We start from the raw sequence: 25792 nt of genomic DNA on the forward strand, positions 1-25792 counted from the left end.
TTGTATTTGCTGACAAAATACTGGCGGTGGCCCCTTTACAGCGCTGCCCGCCGAGTCGTGAGGCTCCAGGTGGCGCCGGCCACCGCGGGCCTCCAGAGGTCACTGTTCCCTGCAGGATGCGCGGGCGGCGCGCCCCTCCCCCAGGCCGCCCGCGCCGCTCCGCTTTCCACTCTCACCCACCGGCTCTCCTTGGGGCTGATTTTTTTTTTTTTTCGTATTAAGATTTAATATTTATTTTTCAGTCTAATTGAAAGAAGTTTCCATTAACCTCTCCAGCGTTCAGCTCAGAACGTTTTCGATAACTTACTAGTTTGTGTGTATCCGGGAGGAAGATTAGAAATACCATCTTGGGGGGAAAGGTAGAACAATAATTATTTCAACCTGAGATTTAGATATTAATATCATCTTTTTATAATGTGTTGTTGGGGGCGGGAGTGACTGATCACCATCTTGGTGATCAAGATTAGTCTAGTTTTCCGATGGTGGCTGGGTTTAGAGACCTGCCAGCGGCCTGCATTGTGGAGAAGCCTGCCTCCCTGCTCTGCGGGTGTGACTGTGGGTGGGATTGCTTCCTGTCCTCAAGGGTAGAATTTCTTTTTAAATTCTCCTGATAATGGCCCGCCTGGAGGATTGGGGACTGTGTCTCTGGGAAAGGTCTACTTCCTACGGTATGCAGCTGAATGCTGGCTTGAGAGATCAGAAGGACTCCTTCCTGGAGGAATGATATGAAAGAGCCTTTTCTAAGTTTGAGAATGAATAAAAAGCCCCTGGTGCCAGGCTTGTTTTACTTGGGGAAGTTGCATGTTTATTTCCAGGGAGAAGTTTCAGTGGGTGTACACGATGTGGCAGGAAGGTAATGAAGTGCATTGAGGTTTCCCGTTGGTTGGTGTGAACTGTGGAACGACTCATTTGTAATGAAGCGACCATCAGTAATTAGATTTGTTTCATTCGGAGGTCAGCTTTTTTCGCAGGCGCTCGACATAGGGAGCATGCGGCAGCTGTTTGGATACAGGGTCCAGAAAATCCTTTGTAAATTCAGCGTCTCCATAACTACTTTAATTACATTGTCTGCTGCTCCCATCCCTGAGAGTTGATGTAATAGTCGGAAGAAGTTCTGTAGACTGAAACATTAGTGGCTGCCCTGTTAGATTTTCATATTGCATCCATAGGTTCTGGAAGAGTTGGGTCAGTTGTAGCCATTTAGGACATTTGAGCCTTTTTTTTTTTTTTTTTTTTTTTTTTCAGGAGAGAACAGCAAAGCCTAGCTTACATTTCTAATTAGCATTTAAGTAGAATAATTTTTTTTCCAAGCATGATGTTTTTGCCAAAATAAAATAGTTGGCTCTTTACAAAAAAAAAGAAAAAGAAAAAAATTAGAGTAAGCAAATCTGTATTGGCTATGGTATTCCAGAATGAATTACATTGAATTTGTTGATAATTTTAGTCTAGCATTAATTTCTGTTTTGGGTTGCTATTCCCAATGCATCACGTACTAGTTAGTTAACAGAGCATTTCACTTTTCCCATGTAAAGTTTTCCCTACATAATACCGAATTCCTGATATTGAATGACTTGATACAAAAGAATGGCTGGATAATATCCAGATAACCTATAATACTTGGGGTTCAGCACAGTCAGACTCTGAATAAATACGAACCTGTCAGAGATGGATAAAATAAATGACAATGGGTAGTGCTGTTTAAACAGTCTATTCAATAACATATATAAGCTGGCCTGCCTTCCATTGTGTCTGCAATTCTTATTTTTGTAAGTAAACAAATGCACATTCAGCACTGATTGAATAGCCCCTTGAACTATGCTCCATAGTTTGCGTTTGGGTTAATCTTGTCGGTTTTAATATAGAGAGAAAAAAAGCACAAAGCACCAGGGGTGGAATTGTTAGTGCTTTCACATCCACATTCCTCACATTTTGTCAGGATGATAAACTGTAGGTAATGGACTGTCGTTGTTCTACAGGACAACTGAGCCAGGCAGAGCACAAAGACAGAGCTAAAGCGATATCTCACAACATGCTTGGTAGCCTTCTTTTCAGATGAGAATTTATTTGGAAATCCAGCGTCAAGGGACTGCACTTCTTAACCTCAACAGTTACAGCTTCAAGCCCCAGAAACAGGAGCTGGAGGTTAAGATGATTTGTTAAGCATTTGGTTCTAAATCATTCACAAAGCATAGCTGTTGACACTTGTCCTATGGATGCAAAGAAATGCAAATGACTCCATGATGTCTAAAGTTTCTAGCTCCTAAGCTAAAGTATGAGGACAGGTGAATTAGCCATCTGCCCGGAGACCAGCTAAAAATTAAACATTGGAGTGGTTTCTCCCTACAGAGTCAACTGAAGAACAATTGGTATTTTTATATTAATTATCATAAAACCTTTTATCTGTAAACTTACTGAGGCAAATCTTTTGGTTGGTGGATCAGCACGATACCTACCTTCAGACAGACGTTGCAATTGGAGTGACTAAATCCTTGCTATCTGGTCCTCCACTGAAATATTTCAGGTAGCTCCCAGGAGCTTCAAGATGACACCTCACTTTCAGCCATGCTTCAGAGTCATTCACCTAATGGGAAACTGTTCGAGATCCCAGCATGACTGCAGTGATGCGTCATAGAAATGGGAGTGGCAGAGAAAAGGAAATACAGATTGTAGACCCTAACAAACACTTTTTTCTAAGGAAAGATTTTTTAAAACATTTTATGAAAACTTTGTTCTTAAAATATTTAATTGCAAATTAGACAAAAAGAAGCGCTCTTCTAAGAAAGATGATTAAAATGGTCCTCATGTCTGCCTAATCTCTTGGCCGCCTTTGCTACGGACATAAAGAACCTGTTTTTCAGGTCACTTATTATACATCTACATAGATTTGCTTATGAGCTCACCCTTTGTGTAGCAGAGTAGAGCCTTAAAGAGGAGTGTTCAACTGTTTAAAATATTTTGATTAAAATATGCAGAACCCATAGAACTATAAGCTTCTAGTCAGGAATTAGTTCTTTCAGGGACAAATTCCCTCCCTCTCTTTTTAAGGGGAGAATTTGAATGGGGGGGCCGTAAGAACTGCAAAGAAGGAAGGATAGCAAATGGGACATGTTCCGAACAGCTTGGAAAAACTCCTGTGGCTTCATTGTCTTTGTAAAAGCCAAAGAATACAAAGACATAAGCAATTCAGCCCTTCTCCCATGATGGAAAATGTAAACCGTTGACATGGCTCCCCTGTTTAACTTGTTTAATTCTCATTTTAAATTCAGTACTATACTAGCCGTGTGAACTCTGAAGATTTCTTTAGTAATCCATTTTGTAGTTCCGAATCAAAAACAAAGTGAAAGGGTCTGACACAATTTGCTTTTATTTTTAGGCAAATCAACCCTGGTCATAGTTAATAAGGGGATTACAACCCAGACTAGGTCTTTACAGATGTAATGTAAATCAAGGGCAGAGTATAAAGAAACTGATCCCTTTTGATTGAAGTATGGTAAAAAGGCATAGAGAAACTAGCAGCAGTAATCTGATTGTATGGCAATAAAACCACCATTTTCTGTCTTTCAGATAAAAATAATGTGGTAAATCCATGCAGTTCATAAGATGTAAAGGCAGATGAAAGGTGAAGCCATGGCAACATATAGATTAGCTTGATGTTAGAAATGACACGTCTCTGAAAAGGGCGTAGAGACGAAGGCCCTTGCTCCAGGCTGTTGGGCATTATGTGAGAACTACGCAGACTTGGAAACTAGGATTAGAAAGTATGAAAGCTCTACTTGTGGTCTGGGATAGCTAAAGCAGTAAAGAAAAGCTGCTCAGTTCTTGCTCATTGGTAGTGGATAATATGGCCAAGGTAGATTTCATTGACTGCCTTTTTTATAGATTGAGATTGGGGCTGATTAAAACTTCAGATCACCGCAGTTGTTAGGGCCTGGAAGATTTTCCTTTTTAACTCCTGGCCTAACAGCGGCAGCCGTTCTGTAGGATTAACTGCACTTCGCAGTTGTTGCCTTAATCTATTTGGGCTTCAGGCAGAGACATGCTGGGAAGGAACAGAGACCAGAAGGGATAGGTAGGGCTAGGGTTATCTGAAAAGAAAACAGAGACCTTTTGATTTCAGCCATCTTTCAGACCCAGCTCCATCTCCCACTGCATGGGAGAAACAGGGTAAACATTACACATTGTCCCTCTCCTCAGCCAGAGAGCTCTTCTGTGAGTTTTGTCTGTTCCGCTCAGGAAAAAAATATATAATAAAATAGAAAAATAAAAGTGGGATTTAGTTTTAATTCATGTTAGTAGTCATCCAATATGTCCAAATCAATGGGCTCCATCTAGATGTTATTTTACTCGTAAACATAAGTCATAACCTTTGAGTTGAATGGGATAGGCTCCCTTAGTGTAAATTATAGGATTATAAAAATGTTAGTGCTGCCCAGCTTTAAAGTTAAAAACAAAAAAACACTCCATGCTGTTGAATCCTATTGGCCTCTGTCCTGAACAACCTTGTAAATAAGCTGGACTTTTGTTTTTGCCTTCCACACTTTCCATTTTAGTCATTAAACAAAATAAGCCCTTGAATTCACAACTGGGTTACATGCAGAGTGACATCCGCAATTGGGTCAAGCCAGAAAGGAAATATTTGCTTTATGGCCTCCTATTTGGCATTGCAGAAAAGTCTCAGCATTTCTTTAGGAGAGTTTAAACTCTTCAGACATGGAAAACACTGAAGGCTGCAAACGCCGGAAGTGTCTTTCTTGATGGAGTGTTTCACAAAGGGGTGTTCAGTGCTGTTTTTTTTGACAGCAACATGGGGCCTTTCTAGACTTCTGCATTCTGTAAGTGTCTGATGAAGTTTGTCATTAATTCCTAAATATTCTGTTTTAGACCCATTTTGTTGATTTTGTTCCTAATTCTCAGCTGACTTAACCATCTGCTTTGGGCTGTAGATATAATGCATTTGATGCCTTTTTTTTTTTTTTTCTCGTTACTGTGAGCATTATTGTAGTCATAGACTAAAAACATTAAAAAATTATTGTACATGGACCTGCCATACCCAGTGCCTGCTACTTTACCTTCCTTTCTAACTTAATTCATCATCTATATCAGAAGATCCATTCCATTTGTCTAGATTCATCAGAGAGAAGGGACACCATCTAATTTACAAGCTGCTCACATCCAAGCACCTTGCATTCTGCATTTGACAATGATTGCTAATGGCCTATTCAACTAAAGTATTTGCTTGTTAACAGGGAACAGAGCATGATAAATGTCCAGCAAGCTTGCGGCCTCCTTCAGCTTTTCAAATGCAGACTGGTGCATATTTATGGCAGGCAAACGACAAAAGAAGGAGCTGAATTGCCCTGGCCTCCAGCTTTCTATTACCAACAGGGTTAAAGTGATTAAAGAAATGATTCAGGAAAGCCCTGCCATTTGTTTACTAACGTCATCCGACGTGTAGCTTTGCATTCTACCTGCAAACATATTTCAGAAGTATTAGAGATAAGGAAGGTGCACTAGCAAACCAGTGAAAAGGGTAGGTGACCAATTATGAAATGTTTTCCATGCACACGGAATGCCCGGCCAACCTATTTCTGTTGTTCCAGCAGAGACTCAGCAGTGACTCTAAACTATTAAAATATTTTTCTTTTCATGTATAAATTCAAATATGTAATTCTAGTCCAAAACATTTTGTGGCTGGTAAGAGCATACTTGCTGATTTCAAAGAAGAAAACATTTTAGGAGAAAGCTCCATTAAAGAAAAACAAGTTGTTTCTGCCCTTAGTAATTTTCTAAACAAAATATGAAGAAAAAATTGGCAGTAGTGAAGTATTAATAGTTTGCTCTTTCCATTCTCTAAAGCATGAGTAGGTAAGCATGAGACTACTCGGTGGCGGGCATACGTTTAGAGCACTGTGAACGAACCCCTGGTGTTCTGCCATACTTGGGAAACATCATTTTCTTCAATACTATATATAGATTCTTTATGTTTTCTACATATAATGATTAAACGATACAGTTTATTTTCTCTATTTAGATTTGGCTGCAACCAATTATAATTATGATATTTATATTGCTCTTCCAGTACTTGCTAGTTAAGTCCCTTTGCCACTGAGGCATCAATCTATGCTTTCCATGTACTCAACTCCTGTATCACCCCAGAGTAATTATGAAGGCTACTCTGATTTTTGAAACCAGGAGGGTCAACATTGTGCACAAGGAAAATGCATGGTGGTGATAGCCAGTCCCAAGGCTTTCTCTGTTTGCAGGTATGTGCTTTTCTGTTTGCAGGTATATGTGTGTTTAAGTGTGGGTGAGTGCAGCTGCCTACCGTCCGCCTGCTCTGCTGCTATTCCCCAACCCACACTGTCTGCAGGGTGCCTAACCTAGGCCGGTATCTGGTAGCGTAGAATTTCTGACCTTCAAAGCCAGAAGTATCTCAGATGATCTCTCCCAGCCTCTAGTGTGATGGTTGATGAACCTGAGGTACAGCATGGTTATGCAACCTGAAAAATTGCTTTAGAATTTCAGTCCCTGCTCTACCTTCCACTTAAGCTGGATTACTGTGTCCCAAAAGCATTTGCCCTGAACCAGAATTACCTAATGAGTGAGTGGGTCAGGGCAAATCATGCTCAAGGCCAGCTCAGAATGTACCTGATTGCAGAAATTAGAAAATGTCATTTTTCAATTCACTACCAGAACTATATTTTGGGTACTTTTTAGATAAAAATAAGCTCATGTAGGCCTTGTTCGACTCTCCCCTTTCTATGGGAAAGCGGATCATCACTACAATGTTTCTGTAAAGTTCATGATTTCTCCTAGGGGTGTTGCCTCTCTTTCTTTGTGATACAGATCACACATAATTTCTTTCTATCTTTTCTTCACAATCTCACAGCACTTTGTAGTTAAGTACCTGGCATATAGAAAGAACAATATATGCTGCACATCACGATTTATATGCAGGTCTTCCCCACCCTCCCAATCCTAAAAGTCAGGGGCAAACATGGCTTCATTTCCTCTGTCTCTACTTACTAACTGCTGGCATTGGCACCCAGTAAGTACTAGTCAGAGGGACAGACACAGCCCAGATTTAGGTTTGTGGCTGCCTGCGTTGTTTTAACCTATCACCCATACTTTATTAGGGACCTATCCTGCAGACCAGTGGCTCTTGAACTTTAGGGAACCAGAATCACCTGGAGGGCTTGGGAACACAGGGATTTCTGAGCCCCACCCCCAAAATTTCTGACTCCTGAGGTCTAGGGTAGGGCTTGAATCTAGAATTTACATTTCTAACACACTCCCAGGTCATTAGAAACCTGCTGCTGCCAATTGCTGCAGCTCAAGACCACACTTTGAGAACCTCGTCCTCATCAACCTTTTTGGGAAGACAACTCAACATTAGGTCCTCATACTTGTAAAAGTCATTTGGGGATTTCTGAAGAAATCTGTGGTCCTTGTCTTGCTGCTCCCAGTCCCCATTCTTGCTTTTTTGGAGTTGGAGGAGTATGAAGGATCCAGACCATTGATGGTGGATAATTCTTTGATTTATTCAGCAAGTATTTATTAACTGTTAGTCATGATGCTAGGCTCAGAGAGTAAGTATCAAGCAGGTGTTCTCTGCGTTTGAGATTTAAATCCAGAGCTAGCAGAGAGAACTGCAGGTGGAAGCAAGCACATGCCATGTTGGGGTGCTATGGCTCAGGGTGCAGGAGGAACACAGGAAGGGAGGAAAAGTGTTCATCCTGAATGGGGGCAGGGAAGCAGCCCAGAGGAGGAGAAACTTGAGTCTTGAACGACAGGCATCTCTAAGCTAAGTCACAGTATATGACTAAAATGAAGAAAATGGTAAGCAAGTCAGAGTAATAATATTGCAGCTAAGGACGGCGTGTGTCTATAAAGTGTCCACCTGTAAACACACTCTATTATTTCATACATCTGGCTGTCGCTCGAAGACAAATCCCACAAATGGAGCAAATAGACCCTGTGGGATAGCTAACCCATTGATTTCAGCTGTCTTTTCGATGTGAGACCTATCAGTACCTATTGCTTTTCAAAATAAGTGTGATAATGGATAGGTTGGGCAGTTCGATTTAACAAGGACAGTGGGCAAGAGCTATTTTAGTTTAGTCAAAAGCACATTCTTTGGAATTTGGCTGTGTGAGCCCAATCCCAGCTTAGCCATTTATTAGATCTGTAACTTTGGGAGCAGTATCATAAATGTCTCTCAGTCGTCCCATCTCTAAAATAGGGACAGTAATATAATAGTGCTGAACAAAAGAGTAATAAAATTGTGGTCAGGATTAAGTATATTTAAAGAGCTTAGCTCTGTACTTGGCACAATGAACCAATAAATATCAGCTATTATTAATAAAAGTTAATTGAATATCTACTGTATGCCTGGCTGTGGTTCAAGTCACCTTCAAATACAAAGAAAAATGAAAATACTTTGTTAATAAAGACAATAACATAATACTTTTACTTTTTAAACTCTCTGTTATAGTTTTTGTTTACCTGCCAAACCTCTATTCATTCTTTAAGGCTTTCTGCTATACAAAGCACCTTTTTGTTTTCCTTCTACTACCAAATTAGAGACTCTCTCCTCTGCTTTCCTAGCCATGGTGTTTTCTTTTAACATTTATATCCCTGGACACTCCCATTCAACTGCAGACTGAGAGAAGGGTCTTTGTCTGAATCCATTTTGTATCTTCTAGTAAAGGGTACAATAAGAGGTTGGATTGTTGAATTAATACATGAATTCAACCTGTAGGGATGGGCATTGTAGCATTTTTTTTTTTTTGCATTAATATTACATGGTAGTTCTTATTTAGAAACCTACTTACCTGATGGACATTTTTTATATAACAGCAGTTGTAGACAGCACTTACTATGTAACAACTGCTGTTCTAACTGACAAATACTCGTTAAACTTTCCTAGTAACCATGTGAAGGAATTACTTTTATTATCCCATGATATAGATGGGGACACTGAGGCCGAATTGGTTAATTAACTTACCCAAAGTCACTTGTAGCTAATAAGTGGATTTGAACCCAGGTTGTTTGGTCCCAGGATCTCTCTTAATTTTCTGCCTCTTCTTTATATGCTGTTGTAGGGAGTAATTAGTTATCGTGTAACTGAATTATGCATGTGTTTGCTTAAAGCAGCACATAAAGATGGATAAAAAGAAAGTTTTAGTTATAATTCTTCCACTGCCCATTTTGACTTATCTTCTCTTATGATGGACAAGCAGTTCTAAACAGACACTTTGAACTTTGAGATAGCAAATTTACACTCAATGGAAACAGGATAATGGTCAGCCCATTTAAAGGATAACTAAATAGTTATTACAGTGTATAATATTAATGCCTTTATTGAATATCACTCCTTTAACTATTAAGATTTTTCTTTTAAATATTGAAATCTTTGATCGCTTCTTGCTGTGAGAAAAAGAGGTCAGATTTTCAAGGAGAATTACATGAGGCTAGATGCTGAGTGTGTGTCAAGCTAAGGAGATAGTATGACATCTTTTTTAGAGTCTCGTCACAATTAAATGCCATTTTATTTTGGCTTTTGGGATCTGTGCCAACTTCCAGCTTGTCAGAGCTGAGAAGACTCAAATCAAGTCCAGGCCTATTTCTACAGCAAACTGGGGCTCTGGCTTCTTGCCTGTGGATTCATTCAGCACAGCCCATCTGGCTTTTGATGTTCTGCGAGTTCGGAGCAGTTTGTTTAAGGAAGCCAGGCAGTGAGTTGCGATGGGCGCCTCTGGGTTTGCTTCCCACCGTGACTGTCATCTGCTTACCTCTACACTGAGTGGCTGGCCAGAGTCTCTAGCAACCAAGTCTTCATGCCTTTTAGGACTTGGGTGCCGCAGCACATCCTCTTTACTTCTTCCTCGTCCAATTCGGTTCTGTTCAGTAGCCGTCTGTTGGAATAACTTACAGTATTTAACTTCTGGGGTGTTTTTGTTCTTTGATCAAGGCAATTTTCAGCTGCATATGGTGACTGAGCAGAAAAAAAATATACTGTGTCCACAAAGTTACAGTGGGGCACTGTTCACGTTTTTAAAAGATCCACCGTTTGGGGGTGATCTGTATGGAAGTCTAACCTAGTCCAGTCTTGCCCCATTCTGATGTCAGCAGTACAGACCTGGCTGTTCCTGCTCTTCCCTCTCTCCATCCCCTACTCCAGGGGCTGTGGCAAAGCCATGAGAGGTGCGGGAACATGTGACCTGTCATACACCCAGGGCAGACCTGTCCCTGACCCCTCTTCTGGAGCCCAGGAAGGAGGAAGTGTCTCAGAGGCAGGTAGCCATGTAGCTCCTTGTAAAGCAGTTGCACAGAGCCTTATAAATTGTGTTGCTCGGCCTATTAGGCTTGATTGGCAAGGAGAGTCTCTTCTTACAGCAAGAGAGAACTAAAAGAGCTTTATCTCTCCTTATACCTTACTTACTAATTTATTCATTCTTTAATCACACAGACAGCTATGCAGCACTCAATCTATGCAAGGTGTGTGGGGGTGGGGTGGCGGGACTTGGGGGTCCAGCTGTAAACAAGACAGGCTCAAGCCTTGAGGAGCACAAATGGGATCCCCTTGCTGTGCACCACTTCAGTGCTGTTTTCTCCACCACAGGGGAGAGGTTTCATATTAATAATATGTGGGTGAATCGTTTTTCTAAATAGGCAAAATTTTTTGGAATTAAAAAAAATTTGATGGTGAGAATGAAAAGGATGGGAAAGGTTGATACCAAAGATACACACACCCTAACCTAGATTGTAATAGTGCTGTGCACTAAGCTGTATCTTAATTTTGTTTCTTTGCGTTTTTAAAATGCCAAGCCATTCCTGGTATGATTTACGTATGCCTTACATCCCTGTGACTTTTTCCCACTCAAGCAAATGAGCAAATGGATCTGAACACATACCTAAAACAACAGAGAACCAGCTGGAAATGCCTTTGAATTTCTTTCTCTATGAAAGCCATTTTTCTTTCTGGTGCCTCACCTATAAATAACAAGAGTTCCACCTTTCTTTATAGGCTCTTGCTAAGAGCATGGTTTGGAACAAGACTGTACAGGTGCAAACAAATTACAGTTGGGAAAGAAGCCTGCGATGTCTCTTGTCTCTGAGGGTTATGAAATCCCTGTTTCAATAGTGAAGCTGGTGTGGTCGCACCAGCAGGACAAAGTTTGGCATTTGTGAGGTCACTCCCTTTCTCACTTTTCCACTGTATATCATGGCATCCCAGCCTTACTATTTAAGCCTCCCAATGTTGCCTTATCTAGCTACAAAAAACATGGGGTGGTTTATTTTTTTCTTTTTCTTTTTTGGCAAGTTGCAATGGGGGCAGGGTGGGGAAGGAGAGGCTAGATAAGGTATATAATAGAGACCTCTTCTTTGTTTTGCAGTAGGTGGTTGATTTTTGCTTTCAATTTCATGGCAGAGATTTAACTAGTCTCTGTTAACTTGTGGAAAGAAAAGACAATGATATCTGTGCATCAACACACTTAAAGTTTGGCTTACAATGACTCATACACAAGAAGAAGATACATTTTTAAACCACAGCTTGTTACAGGTGTGCCCTCTGTGAATTGAATGTTTTTATGACAGTGAGAATCATGGCACAGATGAAAATGAAATAAATACTTGTGTTATTTTCTGGAAAGGATGTTTAAACTATGAGAATATTATTTTAAAGCATTTTAAAATTTACTTTAGCCCTCTGTGTTTTGAGCATTATTTCACAAATAAAAAACAAGATTAACATCAAAAGGAGTCAGTTTTCATTCAATTGTGCAGCACTATAGGCTGTGAAATTTAATATTATTTTGACTTATACGGTAATTGTAGACTGTCAGAGGGAAATAGATTAAGTTTAAATAGAAGTTTACATAACAGCACACACAGATTCTGTCAAATGCAAGTTGAGGTCATTGGGCCAGGAATTGGGCCCTCTCGCTCTGTCATTACAGATCAAAATATAAGTCTAACTTTCCTTTAGACTGCAGTTTTTCACTTTTTTCTGGATATACGCGTAGACGAAGAGGCACACACGTGCCTCACCTTGAAGAGCTGCTAAACTGGTTTGTGCACCCGTGGGCTCACGGTGCATTTGAATTTCTGTGCTTCTCATCTTTTCTTTTCTTGAAAAGATTTTGCTTGTCTTTGTTGTGACGTTTGAAACGTACATCCCCCACTCTTTGCTCTCGGGTTTATCACACTTTAATGGTCCCAAATTGTATAGCCTGCTTTGGGGCCCCTTTTCTTTTCTTTGAATAAATCAGGTTCATGTTGCAGATGGATATTTGTTTTAGAGACGTGTGAAAGAAGGGGCACCTGTGAAAACAGGCAATTGTTCCAACACACATACACATTTGAATTAAGTCAGAAAGTGCCAATTAAAGCCTCCAATTACTACCTTATTTCTTGGAGGTTTAAAGCCACTGAGAAGACAGTGGTATACTCGCTGGAAGTTTTAAGGTAATTACTTGTTACTGTAAGCAGGGGTATCTGGTAACGTAATTCTGTATAAAGCTGACACCCTACCTCTACACCCCACTAGTCTTCTGGTTTCAGAATAAGTCTGTGAGAAACTTGTTCTGATGTTAAAGTGCAAAAGGGGGCAGTAAAGTGCTATCCACAAAAAGGAGCAGACTTTTCCCAAGTATTTCTTACGGTAGATGTTACCCATGTCTTCCTTGGGCCTTGCTTTTATTTATTCATTTTATAACAAAACTCTTCTGTTTGGGGCATTTAGAGAATATTTTATTAAGCTGTAGCAGCCATTGAGCATTAAAAAGGAGAAATGCAAGACTGGATATCCTGCCTGTTTATGAAATGTCTAGTTCACATACTCAGGATGCAGACTCCTTTAGTAGTATTTGTATTCCCAAGTGCACAGAGCATTTCAGGAAAGAATCTTGGTCTCTGGTGTTAATGCTATTCTAGCTCCAGATAGACGTGAAAGGCCCAAAGTGCACGGTGGAGTTGAGGTTCAAGGGTTTGGGTTTATCCAGAGCAGGAGGCATCCCTTGTCAAGGGGCAGCTAGGAAGACCAACCAATTACAGCAAAACTACAGAGCGCCTGTCCTCACTCAGAATTTCAGACGACCAAAGCATTTTATGGAAAAAGCGCATGTTTTCCAAAATGTGGTAAGCTCAAAGTGTACTTAATACAGAGCACTGGCTTGGGAATAAACCTAGTATATTATGTGATTTTGGGTTTGTTAACAGCTAGGGTGATCCTGTTTCTAAAGCTGGGTTTCAGATTCCTTGAAAAGTTAGCCAACTCTCAGATTCGTACAGTTCAGTGATTAAGCATAAGTTATATCTATCCCTTATTTTTTATTCATTTGAATAAACAAGTTGTATGTTACTACAGCTTTTGTGGACTCAAGAATTGATTTATTAGATAGGCCGCAGTCAGACTATAATGATTTTATTTATTTCTAAGGAATTGCATCAAATAGTTAAAAAGTCTACAAGCATTAAATATTTTAAATGCTTATTTTTAAAATCAGAGTTATGAAAGGTAGTTCAAGAAGATAGTACAGCTTGTTTTTTGAAACTATACATTAAAAAATAATGTTCTGAGCTGGCTAATTAGCTCAGTTGGTTAGCATGAAGTGTTATAACACCAAGGTCAAGGGTTCAGATCCCCATAATGGCCAGCTGCCTAAAAATAAAAGTAAAATAAATAATATTCTGATATGATCACATAAACATTGAATATTTATTGCAGAGAATTGTGAAAAACACAGAAAGCTAAAAATTACTCTGAGTCTACCATGAAGTAGCCCAAAACAGGCTCAGGTTAAGGCCCTGTGTGTGATCATCTATGTATATCTCTGTGCAATCAGCAAAAGAAAGAAAATAACATACCATATATTTTATATGTCTATATATTTTCAACTGAACATAGCCATCTACTTACAATGATTGTATACTCTAATGATATAATTCTGAAATGAAAAGTCAGTTTTCTGTGTAAAAGTCGTGTGTATTCACTTAGGACCTTACTTTGCTTGGCAGTCTGCTGCAGAGACAGAAGAATTGCCTGTGTATGTCTCTTGCCCACCCCCACCCCACCGCCTTTATTCCACTTGCACACACACAGGCATATACCACAGGACTTGTATTGTCCTGTTCCCTGAGTGACACGGCCTTGTTTCTCAGGTGCATGACACCTGCTATAATTATGCAGAAATATTAAATATTTAAATAGATTTTTATGTGCATAATATTAGACACAAACGGCTGTGGAACTGAGCTGACACTTTTTAAACAGAAGCTCTTGCACATCATTTCCAAGAAGCACAGTCATCGTGTCTGTCGGGGGTGAGGGGCGTTTGCCTGACCCATTTATTCGGTTGGATGCAGAAACCGGTCGTGCTTTCTAAATCATTTTATTCTGTGTCAGCTTGATATTTTTGCATTTGATTACTAACATATTAACTTACCCTTGTTTGGGTGGGAACTTTGGCATATTCTTCAATGTCTTCCTCCAGCTGTCTCCTGCACCCCTCAGGAGAGCCACCCCGTCATCTGTTTTTCATGTGTTTTCACAGGCGACATCAACATCAAGTGGCTGCTCAGTCATGTGGGGATTCTTCCAGGTTACCCTACGTGTTTGTTTTGGCCAACCTTGAAGGAACATGTATGAAGTCATTGGGAGTTTGTACTGGGGAGCATGTGGTATGGTCGAGAGAGGTGCTGGAGTGGGCAGGGGAGAAAAGACAGGCAAGAAAATGGCGTATCCATTGGTGGGAGAGCAGGCAGGGAGATGCAATTTTGAGTCCACTTCCCAGCGATCCCTACGCATTTCAACTACTGGCTTCCCATGGACCCTCCTATTATATTGGGTGAAGTTTGGAAATAGATCTGGCAACCCGTACCTTCTTCTGATTTCCCAGGCATCATGTGAGACCTGGTAGCGCAATACTGGTCAGCAGAAGAATCCAGACTTGATGATAGTCTAGTTAATAGAAATCATATGTGGTGACCCCTGAACAGTAAATGACTGGTTTGTGCTTTCAGTGCATTATGTCAGTATTTTAAACAAGCATGGTTCACAGTGTGGATTAAAACTATCTGCTATATTCTTCATTGATTCTGCTATGTTCTAGTGTGTTAACATTAAAGAATATTGTGTCACATAATGACTGTAGAATAAAAGCCTCTGCAATTATGAAGTTAACATGTCTAATTTAAATTATTGGAGATCTAATTTAGATTACTAAATATTAATGTCTAATTTAGAGTATTAGACTTATCCAAAATATTTCACATGGAGGTATTAGAGTCTAGTTTGGTGAATAACTTTTGATAACTTGGATTAAATTCGATAGGTAATCCAAAAGTAAAAATAGGTTCTAACGTCAAATCATTTCACTCCAGGTATGTTAACTTTGGAAACCCTGCTTTAGAGTTTCCATTTTTTTCCACATTATATTGTCTGGTTATATTATCTGATTCAAAGTCATGCCATCTATTGTCTTGTTTGGGAATGACTCATTGGGAAAAACCACAGGAGTCGCCTATTTCTGCTCAGTATTCCTCACTCTCGTAACTTCTTCCCCTGGCTACTGGGGAGGCCATCCCAGTGAAAATGCCTGAAGCCACAGCCCCATTGCTCAGGAGGCAGTTCCAAGCCCTGAGGTGCTCCTGATGGAGAGGAAGATGCTGTCCCCCACCCCAGGAAGACAGCAGAGTGCTGGTTCTGACACTGACTAGACTGGCTCAGAGAGGGAACTGTCTTGGCTGTGTTCATGAATCTGTTAGTCATCCTTGTTTTTTTTATTTTGGATTAAAAATCAGCAGACTTTGTTAAGTGACACCTCTCTCTAACCATTTTTTATTTGGGCGAAGTTGAACGTGAACAACCTCTCCCTTGTGGTATGGGTTGTAACTATGGACGTTTTCCACCATGCTGTTTTTGGCTACAAGATGAACGTTTTCTCAACACACAAAAAGAAATGGGTATTTGACATCCACTGTGGATAGTCGGCTTAGTAACTTAAAATTAGCCAGTTGTCACCACCATAAGTCTTTTTTTTTTTTTTTAATTCTTCAAGAGTCAGCGTAGGATAAGTGTATGATTGAGTATTACAAAATATTCAGGGCATAGATGTGCTGTGTAGTCTGAATTCTTCCAGAGTCAGCATAGGATAAGTGTATGATTGAGTATTACAAAATATTCAGGGCATAGATGTGCTGTGTAGTCTGACTTATTAATGTCTCTAAGCAATCTCAAAGTAACAGAATCTGAATGTAAATCCCCTAGCTTCAAATACAGAGTCTGTATGACTGACTCAATTATAACACATAGGGCTCATTGTTTTCCATTAAAAAATTGAATTATTAAGGAACTCACATCATTTGCTTTTCATGTACATTCTGCTATTGGCATAAATTGTCTGGAGTCTGTAATGTTATACATAAAACAAATCTGAATGTAAATCCCCTAGCTTCAAATACAGAGTCTATATGACTGACTCAATTATAACACATAGGGCTCATTGTTTTCCATTAAAAAATGGAATTATTAAGGAACTCACATCATTTGTTTTTCATGTACATTCTGCTATTGGCATAAATTGTCTGGAGTCTGTAATGTTATACATAAAACAAAAATTCCATGTGGTCAGTCTGTCTCTTCCTCGCCTTTTGGTTCTTGGCCTCCTGGGACAAGACAATGGCACAAGGTGGCCACTTGTGTGAGCTATGGTCTCACATGTCCACTTCAGATGCAGCCTCTCCACATCAGGCCCAACTCACGTGGGCTTGGCATGGGGCTGCTCTCCCTGGGCTCTCCAGGTGAGACTCTCAAGCTCTCCTGTGTGTTGGCTTTCTCTTGATTCTCCTTTACTCCATGACTTATCTATGAAAAGCTCAATTAAAAAAAAAATGCATTTTCTAAAACCAGATTTATGCTTTAATGTGAGGTAGTGAGAATTGAAAAGTGTGCAGGGAAAGGGAGCTTTTCCTGGTGTGTCTCGTGGGCACCAGTGTGTCTTCACCTGTTTGCTTGTTAGGCGCGAGTGGAGAGCTTGGATAAAGATAAGGCGATTAAGGTGCTTTGAACGGAGCTTAGCCAGGAGTAAGTGCTCCAAAGCAGCAGTGTTTCTGTTATTTGTGGTTCTGGAAGTGGTTTCTCACCCTGCCTTTTAAATAGAAAGGGATTGCAGAAGACCGCCAATACCTACAAATTCTTCCAATCAGAAAGGGTCAGAAGCTCCCCCAGCACAGCATCACGTTCACCAGAAACACCCTTGGGCTTAGGGTGACACTGGGGAAATCCCATCTCTGCTGCTCCGCAAGCCCTTGCCCCGACTCTAGGTGGTTCTGTCTTCAGAATTCCTGTTGTACCTGTGATCTACAAAGAGGGGCACTTAATTTGACTTAAATTTGTGTCATTGTTAGCTTCCACTTGTTCATTCATATTTGCTTTCAATTCCTACATTTTTTTTTTTTTTTTTTTTTTTTTCGTGACCGGTAAGGGGATTGCAACCCTTGGTGTGGTTTCAGCCAGTGAGTGCACCGGCCAGTCCTATATAGGATCCAAACCCGTGGCGGGAGCGGCGCTGCGCTCCCAGCCCCGCACTCTTCCGAGTGCGCCACTGGCCGGCCCTCAAGTCTTCCTACATTTTAATCAAAGTGAGCCCATCGTACATGATATCCTTTAAATTTCTTCCTCTCTCACCTCTAGCTAGAAGCTCATCTACAGCCATACCCACCCTTACTTCCTTTCCCCAAGTTTCAGGGGATGTGGTGCCCCTCTCTCTTCAGATGCAGTCCCTTTTGGCTTCCTCTGGGATAATAATAAAACCACAACAATGACAATCACACCACCAATAAAAGTGTAATCTTTAGAATTATCTTACATAATCCTCTGAACCTCCAAACGAAAGAAACTATTATTACCTCTGTTTAACAGAGGAGGAAACTGAGGCTGAGAGAGTTTAAGCAAAATGCCCTCAGTGACCAAATAGGTGGTGGAGACAAGATTCAAGACCACATGGTTTGATTCCAGAGCCCACACTCTTAAGCAAAATGCCCTGCTGTTCTCTAGTACCACAACTTATTTAACTCTCCTTGATTAGTTTCTTGCTAGTCAGTGACAAAGACTGCACATCATGGTAACACTGCAGGACATCTGTGATTGGGGCTCTCTGCTCAACCGTACTCCGTGTCTTCTGAGGAATCATAATCCCATCAATTAAAATGACTGGTATGCTAACGTTTACACATGTGTGCATGCACACACTTATTCTTAAACTTCTAAAGCACTCAAGCATTGTGTCCTTTTGTATTAATTTAAGTAAAGAAGCAACAATGTTTCTTAACAAACTCTTGAAACAATTACCTTTTTTGATGTTTTAATGGTTGACTGGTATGGGGTTCCAAACCCTTGACCTTGATGTTATAATACCATGATCTAACCAACCGAGCTAACCGACCAGCCCCTCGGGACAATTACTTTTTAAGAGTAAAGCATCAAATTGTTGCCTCACTTTTTTACCACAATGTATTCTGAAAGGTGAACTGACACTTCTCAAAGCATTGGGAATAGTGGGTTTTGTCAGGATTTACTTTTTAGGAGCATGTCAAATATGCTTATTGAAATTTGAGATCCCATCCCCATGCTTTCATTTTGATAAGCCATTCCATGGGTTACCATACCACCCCCCACCCGCCTCCACCATCACTGACCATTACAGATTTGCAACAAAGTTGGACTGCTCACTTTGAATGAAAACTTTACATCAAGGAAGTATGGCTTGTTTGTGAAATGAGTTACATGACTTATTAAATTATTGATGTGATTTGTGCCTTCCAAAATTGTGGTCTCACTTGGAGAACCTTGAAACCAGCCACATGTCCCATGTTGTGACCTCACCATCAGCACAAGCAGAGCTGTGAAGAGGCTATGTGAGTGACGAGAGAGTCATAGGAGTGACTTGCCTGGGTGGGGAGGAAACCTCCTGTGAGCCTTTAGTTAGGCAGGAAAAAAAAAGTCTTCATGGAGGAAACAGGAACTTGGAAGCATTTTGAATGAAGAAAGAGCTTAGTGAGCCAAACCTTAGACACAGTGTGTGATGTGGGAGAGTTTTGAGATTTGCAGATACACGGCTTGGGAGAGGTCTGATGCATTTTCCTATGAGAGCTGGAAGGATGGATGAGAGAAGGGGTACACCTGGCGTGGTATGGGGGCTCTGCTCTCTGAAGTTTGGGAAACCCCCAGAAAAGCTGGTAAATGGTCATAGTTGATTGGCCTGGAGAGCAGAGCTTTGATAGGAAGTGGGTGCAGGCATCCAGCCCTAGACTCCAGTGGTTATTTAAGAATACTTCTACTTACAGTGGCTAACACTTACAAGCCGCCGCTCTATGCCAGCTACAAAAGGAGCCGATTTAGGTTAGAAAGTGTTTGGAGTACGGTGGGAAACCCCAGGCAAGAACTGGCCCCTAGTGCCTGCAGATTTGAAGATTTCCTAAAAAGGTCAAGGACTAAGTCATAAGGAAAAGGAAGTGTTAGGAAGGTGAGCAATTTAATGCTCACCACATTTAGTTTGTACCTACCTCCAGGCACCTTGCTGCTGGTTTTTAACCACAGTGACACATCAGAATCACTGTGTGTGTGTGTGTGTGTGTGTGTGTGTGGTTATCTTTTATGGGTTTGTAAGACGTTTCTTTTGTTCTGTGTAATAAAAAACCCATTGTTTGATCAGTGACTGGCTAATTATGATAAGTAATTTGAAACATTCTTGATGAAACTTGTCTGTTAATTAACATCAACAGCAAATGGAAACTAACAGGACAACAAAGTATTAGTGCATCCACTGTTCCCTCATTGATGAAATCTCCCTGTGTCATGCCCAATAAACTAAAGCTGCCAATGGTTAAAAAATAACAAACAGGTGGGAACGTCTGACTCACCATGGAGGAAAAGTTATTGTAAAGTTACACAAAGGAGTACTCAGGTATTCCAAGCAAGCGGGAGGTAAAGAAATGTCAGCAGATTGCCTGGTCCTGTTGTGCTAGAGTAAGGAGAATGGTCTCTTTCTTTTCCTTGTTTTTCTTTAAAACTTAATTTCTTACATTCGTCCCATGTTGATCTGAACTAAGAGACTTTTGATGTGCAAAAGTATGGATCTGAAAATGTGTAGTTTGGGATTACTGGAATTATCTGGCTATGTTGTAATGATCATTAATACTGTTCATTTTTATCAACTCAATGGCTTTTTTTTTTTTTTTATGCTTTTAGATTTCTACCTGGACAAGGACTGGTACTATACCCACAGATAGGAGACAAATTGGACATTATTTGCCCCAAAGTGGACTCTAAAACTGTTGGCCAGTATGAATATTATAAAGTTTACATGGTTGATAAAGACCAGGCAGACAGATGCACTATTAAGAAGGAAAACACCCCTCTCCTCAACTGTGCCAGACCAGACCAAGATGTAAAATTCACGATCAAGTTTCAAGAATTCAGTCCTAATCTCTGGGGTCTAGAATTTCAGAAGAACAAAGATTATTACATTATATGTAAGTATGATTCTATTCATTTATTTTATAGAAATTAGGATAAGCTAAATAGGTTTGTATCTATTTTTGTTTCCTTAAAATTATTGTGGCAAATTATTTGGTGAGAAGCTTTGCTGAATGGTTGTCTACTTTTTTTTCAAAGAAATCTTAATTGAATTTTGGACCCTGTGCTGACAGTATTCATTGAATATAAATATCCAAAGAGAAAAAAACCTCCTAAAATATTTATAATATTGAAATAAATGAATTATATGAATATACTCAGCATCTCTACTGACAAAACCATTTTTAAGGACCAATGGTGAGATTTTGATAGGTAAATCTTGTGTGATGCCTTTTCTCTTCATCCATCCATCCATTCACTCATTTATTTAGGATTTATTCTGTTAGTATTTATCCTGTGCAAGAGACTGTGATTCAGTGCAAAGACTCAACAGTAAACAATGAGGTATAACAGTACGCTTTCCTCATGAAGTTATGAGTCCAGAGAAGATGGAGCTCATAGGCTGGAAGGACAGGGGTTACAGGCAAAGCCCATTTATACATGGTCATGTAAATCCAGATTTAGAAGAATAAGACAAACTTTGGGTTTCCTCAATGAGTCACTGTTTTTTATATAAGGATAATAATTTGACATACTGTTTTGGAGTAGATGATCTGTATCCTTTGGGTCATATCTAAAGCTAACTCACGAGGCTGTGAAGTCCAGTGATGTGCTTGCACTGAGCGCAAGCCTCCTGTGTGCAGATCACGTGCTGGCACAAAGCTGTGATTGTTCCCAGGGATCCAGGTTTTGTCTGAATGAAGTCTGGGTGACAGAGATGGCTGTTTATATCATTCAAGGAATGAAATCATTTTTGTTAATTTCTTTGGTTTAAAATTATGCTCATAACTGGGTTGAATTCTCCATTCATTTGTTACCACAGACTTCAGTTTCGTTAAGAAACTGCTGTCCATGGCTCCCCTACCTCCTGGAGAGCAGATTGAAACTCTGGCTTTCTCAACTTCAGAGCTGCTCTTTAGAGCACAGAATCAATAATTCACTAAATACTTATCTAGTGCCCAACAATATGTATTTTTTACTACATTATTAGTAATTAAAACAAAGGTGGTCATAGATACCTAATTATCTTGTCTGTTGCTGTAACTTGAAATGCCAGAAACTGACAACCTATTTTTAAAGCCAGCCTGATACATACAGAGTAGCTTACCAAGAATAAGTAACAAAGAAAAAGAGAAAGTGGTCAATTATATATTTAAAGGAGTAATTATCATAAAATGAAAATAAAAGCATTCTGAGATGAAACAAAGCAGATGGGGTAGTAAGGCGTACAAAATAATAGGGAAATTTTTGAAAATACAAAATAGTTAACAGGTAAAATAAATGGAAACTTTAAGTTTTTGGAAGCCTGACTGTTAGAGTGTGTGTATTTCTAAAGACTTTTAAAGTAGGACTTTTTCAATAGATGCTGATGTTTAGTATAAAATTTATGGGGAACTGAAACTGACCTCAGATGAATTTGTTAAGAAGGTCAATGCCCCTGGGTGGGGTGGTAGAAAGAAGGTCAGGGGTTCCTGAAGGGCAGATGCACTAGAGATGAGACATCCTGTGGGTGAACACAAGTCCCTCAAACCATGGATGTCGCTCAGGTCCACTGATGGGCTCCTCCTTGGAGGGAAGCTGACAGACCCAAATAGATTCTTCCTCTTATGCTTTCATAAAGGTGGCTTTGTAAATTGTAAGTTCCCACTGAATGTAACTGGGATTTCAGTAAACATTAAGGATTTAACTTTTAGTCTGAAATAACATGCAAGAAATGCAAATAAATAAATGGTTTACCAACATCTCTTTGCTTAATGTAGTAGGCATTTAATAATTACTTTTTATCAATACATGGAAGATTTGTATTTAGAAGCACAAGTTGATTTATAGCTATAATAATAATCTACATGATAATGATATCTCCTATTTTTCTTTTCTTTTCTTTTTTTTTTGGAAACTCCTTATTCCACATTGGCTAGTTCATTGTAGGTAGCTGAGCTACTCTTGTCTCCAGAACTCTCCTTAGAGTTGTGGTTTACAGTGCAAAGCATGTGGTAGCCTGGGATAAAAGAATCAAAGAATCTTCCTAAAATAGAGTTGAAAGTTTCAAGTTTGAAACAATGGGGGGCTGTGTGATGTTGCTGGTTGGGAGACTGTCACAGGGCTGAGTACAGGCCCAAGGCTCAGAAGTTTGCCAGGAAGTCCAGTGAGACTTTCAGCAGAGTTGAAAGACTTCCGCTACGTCACAGGCATAGGAAGGCATTTCAGATACTTGGGAAAATGTAGAAGCCAATTTCTCACCCACCGTCTGGCAAAGCTCATTGATATACAAGTTTCCCTTGGAAGGAAATGGGAAATGAAAAGAACAAATTTTAAAATAGTTTTAAAAATTTATGTTGACTTTGCATTGCTTCTGCAAGAATCCCAAGGCACCAAAATAATTAAGGGATTTTAAAAAGTCACCACTTTCCATATCAAATAACCTGTACACACACAGCCACGCTCTACACTGTCTTTTTTAAGAAGGAAAGAAAGTGTTTGAAGGTAGTAATTTTTATATTGGTGCATTTATAAAATAGTGCTAGGTAGCATGAAGGAAAGTACTCAGATTTACAAGTACAGTATTCACACTTCAAGTCATTGATTCAGTTTGAAACTATAAATAATATTGGTATTTGAGTGGCTACATGTGTTTAGCTCCACATCTTAATGTCTAGTTGGTAAGCATCTTCACAACTGAGTAGTGGTATTAATATCATCATTATCTTGTGCTGGTTTCCTTCCACGGGAAGGAAGAAGAGAGGTGATAGTTTGGAACAGTGCTTGATTTACCCTGATGGGGAACAGTCCACATGGACTGAAATGGTAATGGGTGATTCCCTGCATGAACAAGCATTTTGGAAGAATTAGGCCAGGAGCCCATAGTCCTATGTCCTCGTTCTGTTCCCTGAGCTTAATGAGAAAGTCACTATAGTTCTTTGAACTTTAATTTCCTTCTCTAGAAAATACTTTCATTGTTGTTCTTGTTTGGTCTAATGATGGTGGTCTCTTCCAGGTACAAGCCGTTTGGTGGTTGGACATACAAGTCCAGTACAAGATCACTTGCTAACGTGGGTCTATCCAATTGAAATGGATAGAATATGCTGTAAATTCTTCAAAGGCATTTAATTTGGTTTGTAGTGTTACCCAGTTTAAAAATACAGTCATCCACAGTTGTGAATTTTAAAAGTAAATATTAATTTTTCACTGGAACTGTATTTTAAAACCTACTGAGTATCCACTAAATTCCCTTAGGAAATGATATGGATCCTTATTAATTCTTCACAGAGATTATTTGCTTTGACATGTGGCAAAATGATATATATGAGTTTTCTTCATGTTTAGTAGAGACTTTTTCGAGTGACCTATTTCAGTAATTAGCCTTGGACAGAATTTGCATAATAAAATCTCATCTTTAAATAGTCAAGAGGTGGGGATGTTATGACCATTTGGTATGAAAAGCCTCCTGATCTTCATTACATTCAGATCTTTAATTGCCTTAAAAACATAGTAAGTATTTTGCATAGCCTATAGTTATTTTTATTATGTCTTTAAAATATTTTAAACATTTATGAAATACCTATCTGTTCTGATATGGCCCATTTTCAAGGGAAGCTCTGTCTTAGACATAGTAAACACTCCAATTAATATTGGGAAAGCTTTTCTGTGTTGCCAGCCTTCATCCACAAAGTTTTCTTTGAGGCACTTTCTGTGCTTGGTTTATGATTTTTTTTTTTTAAGAGATGATAGTCTAAGGCTGAGTGAGTCAGCAGGTTCAGTGTGTTGGCCCTTTGCAGTATCTCTCCTTGTGAAGGTTCTGTGGGTTGGTTATCCAACCTTAGCACAAAATGTTGCAAAATCCCTACAGAGAGGTTTTTATCATGCTACCAAAATTATGTGAGTCAGAGATGGATGAAAAATGAGTGCTATTGTGTTAATACTAAGTTAGTAGTGACTTGGAAGAGCTGTTAGACAAAGAAAGCCATATTGGTAAGCACCTCCCAGTTTAGCTTTATATGGCCATTCTGTTATTTTGCTGCAAATCCATAGTCAAGACACAATCTGGTGGCATAGTGAGATGTCATCATTTTAAAGATTGTTTGATTAAAAGTTGTTCTATAATATACACCCTGTGGTGTTCACAGCAGTCCTTGAAGTCACCCTTCACTTTCCACACCACAGCTAAGTCCTTCTGGAGAAACCCTGAATGAATCTGGAGGAGTTACCATTTCTTAGGCCCCTCATTGGTTTAGTTGCCTAAAGCATTTTAAAAAATAAGAACATGTAGAATTGGAAGTCTCCACAGACAGCTTTGCTATTTTTTAGGCATGCACTCCACTTCTGAGTAAAATCACAAAATAAAGTAAAAATTTTGCACAAATATAATGAATAATATTCTTAATCAAAATAGAATTGTAAATTCTGTCCCTTGTTTTTGTTGATCATATGTATGTTTGCCACTTTCTTGTTTTTTTCCTCCCCTTTTTCTGTCTTTGATTTACTTATTTTGTGGGAATAGTTATGTCAAGTAGTATTACAATATACTGAATGTACTATAACCTCTTTTTCTAACAAAATAATTATGGGAGCTTCCAAGTGACCCTTTACGTATAGATTTCTTTTCGTATGTATAAGAATGTATGGCCTCGGGCCAGCCCGGTGGCGCACTCGGTAGAGTGCGGCGCTTTGGAGCGCGGTGGCGCTCCCGCCGTATGTTCGGATCCCATATAGAGACCGGTCAGCTTACTGGTTGAGCATGGTGCGGGCATGACACCGAGGGTTGCAATCCCATTGCCGGTCGCACGATACAGGCGCGACACTCTGAGGGTTGTGATCCCGTTACTAGTCACAAAAAAAGACAAAAAGGAAAAAAAAAAAAAAAGAATGTATGGCCTCTATAAAGTGATTATATGCAGGCTGGCCCAGGGCTCACTCGGGAGAGTGTGGTGCTGATAACACCAAGGCCACGGGTTCGGATCCTGTATAGGGATGGCCGGTTAGCTCACTGGCTGAGCGTGGTGCTGACAACACCAAGCCAAGGGTTGAGATCCCCTTACCGGTCATCTTTTAAAAAAAATTTAAAAATTAAAAAAAAATAAAGTGATTATATTCTTTATTTGATGAATTATTTATAACTGTAACAAAGACCACATTTCCATCATCAGATATCAA

General features: G+C 39.7%; 1 protein-coding gene across 2 annotated transcripts in view; it reads left to right on the top strand.

Annotated features, from left to right (window-relative positions):
* The window catches only part of EFNB2 (ephrin-B2), a 47023-nt gene that overhangs the window by 1387 nt on the left and 19844 nt on the right, over positions 1 to 25792 (top strand). For both annotated transcript variants that reach the window (XR_550409.1, XM_008571721.1), the window contains exon 2: positions 20255 to 20538. Coding sequence is in view for 1 of the 2 variants with exons in the window: in XM_008571721.1 (XP_008569943.1) it covers positions 20255 to 20538 (284 nt within the window). In the remaining variant the exon portion in view is untranslated. The remainder of the gene's footprint in view (positions 1 to 20254; positions 20539 to 25792) is intronic.

Source organism: Galeopterus variegatus, unplaced genomic scaffold (assembly GCF_000696425.1).
Source record: "Galeopterus variegatus unplaced genomic scaffold, G_variegatus-3.0.2 Scaffold713, whole genome shotgun sequence".
Lineage (NCBI taxonomy): Eukaryota > Metazoa > Chordata > Mammalia > Dermoptera > Cynocephalidae > Galeopterus > Galeopterus variegatus.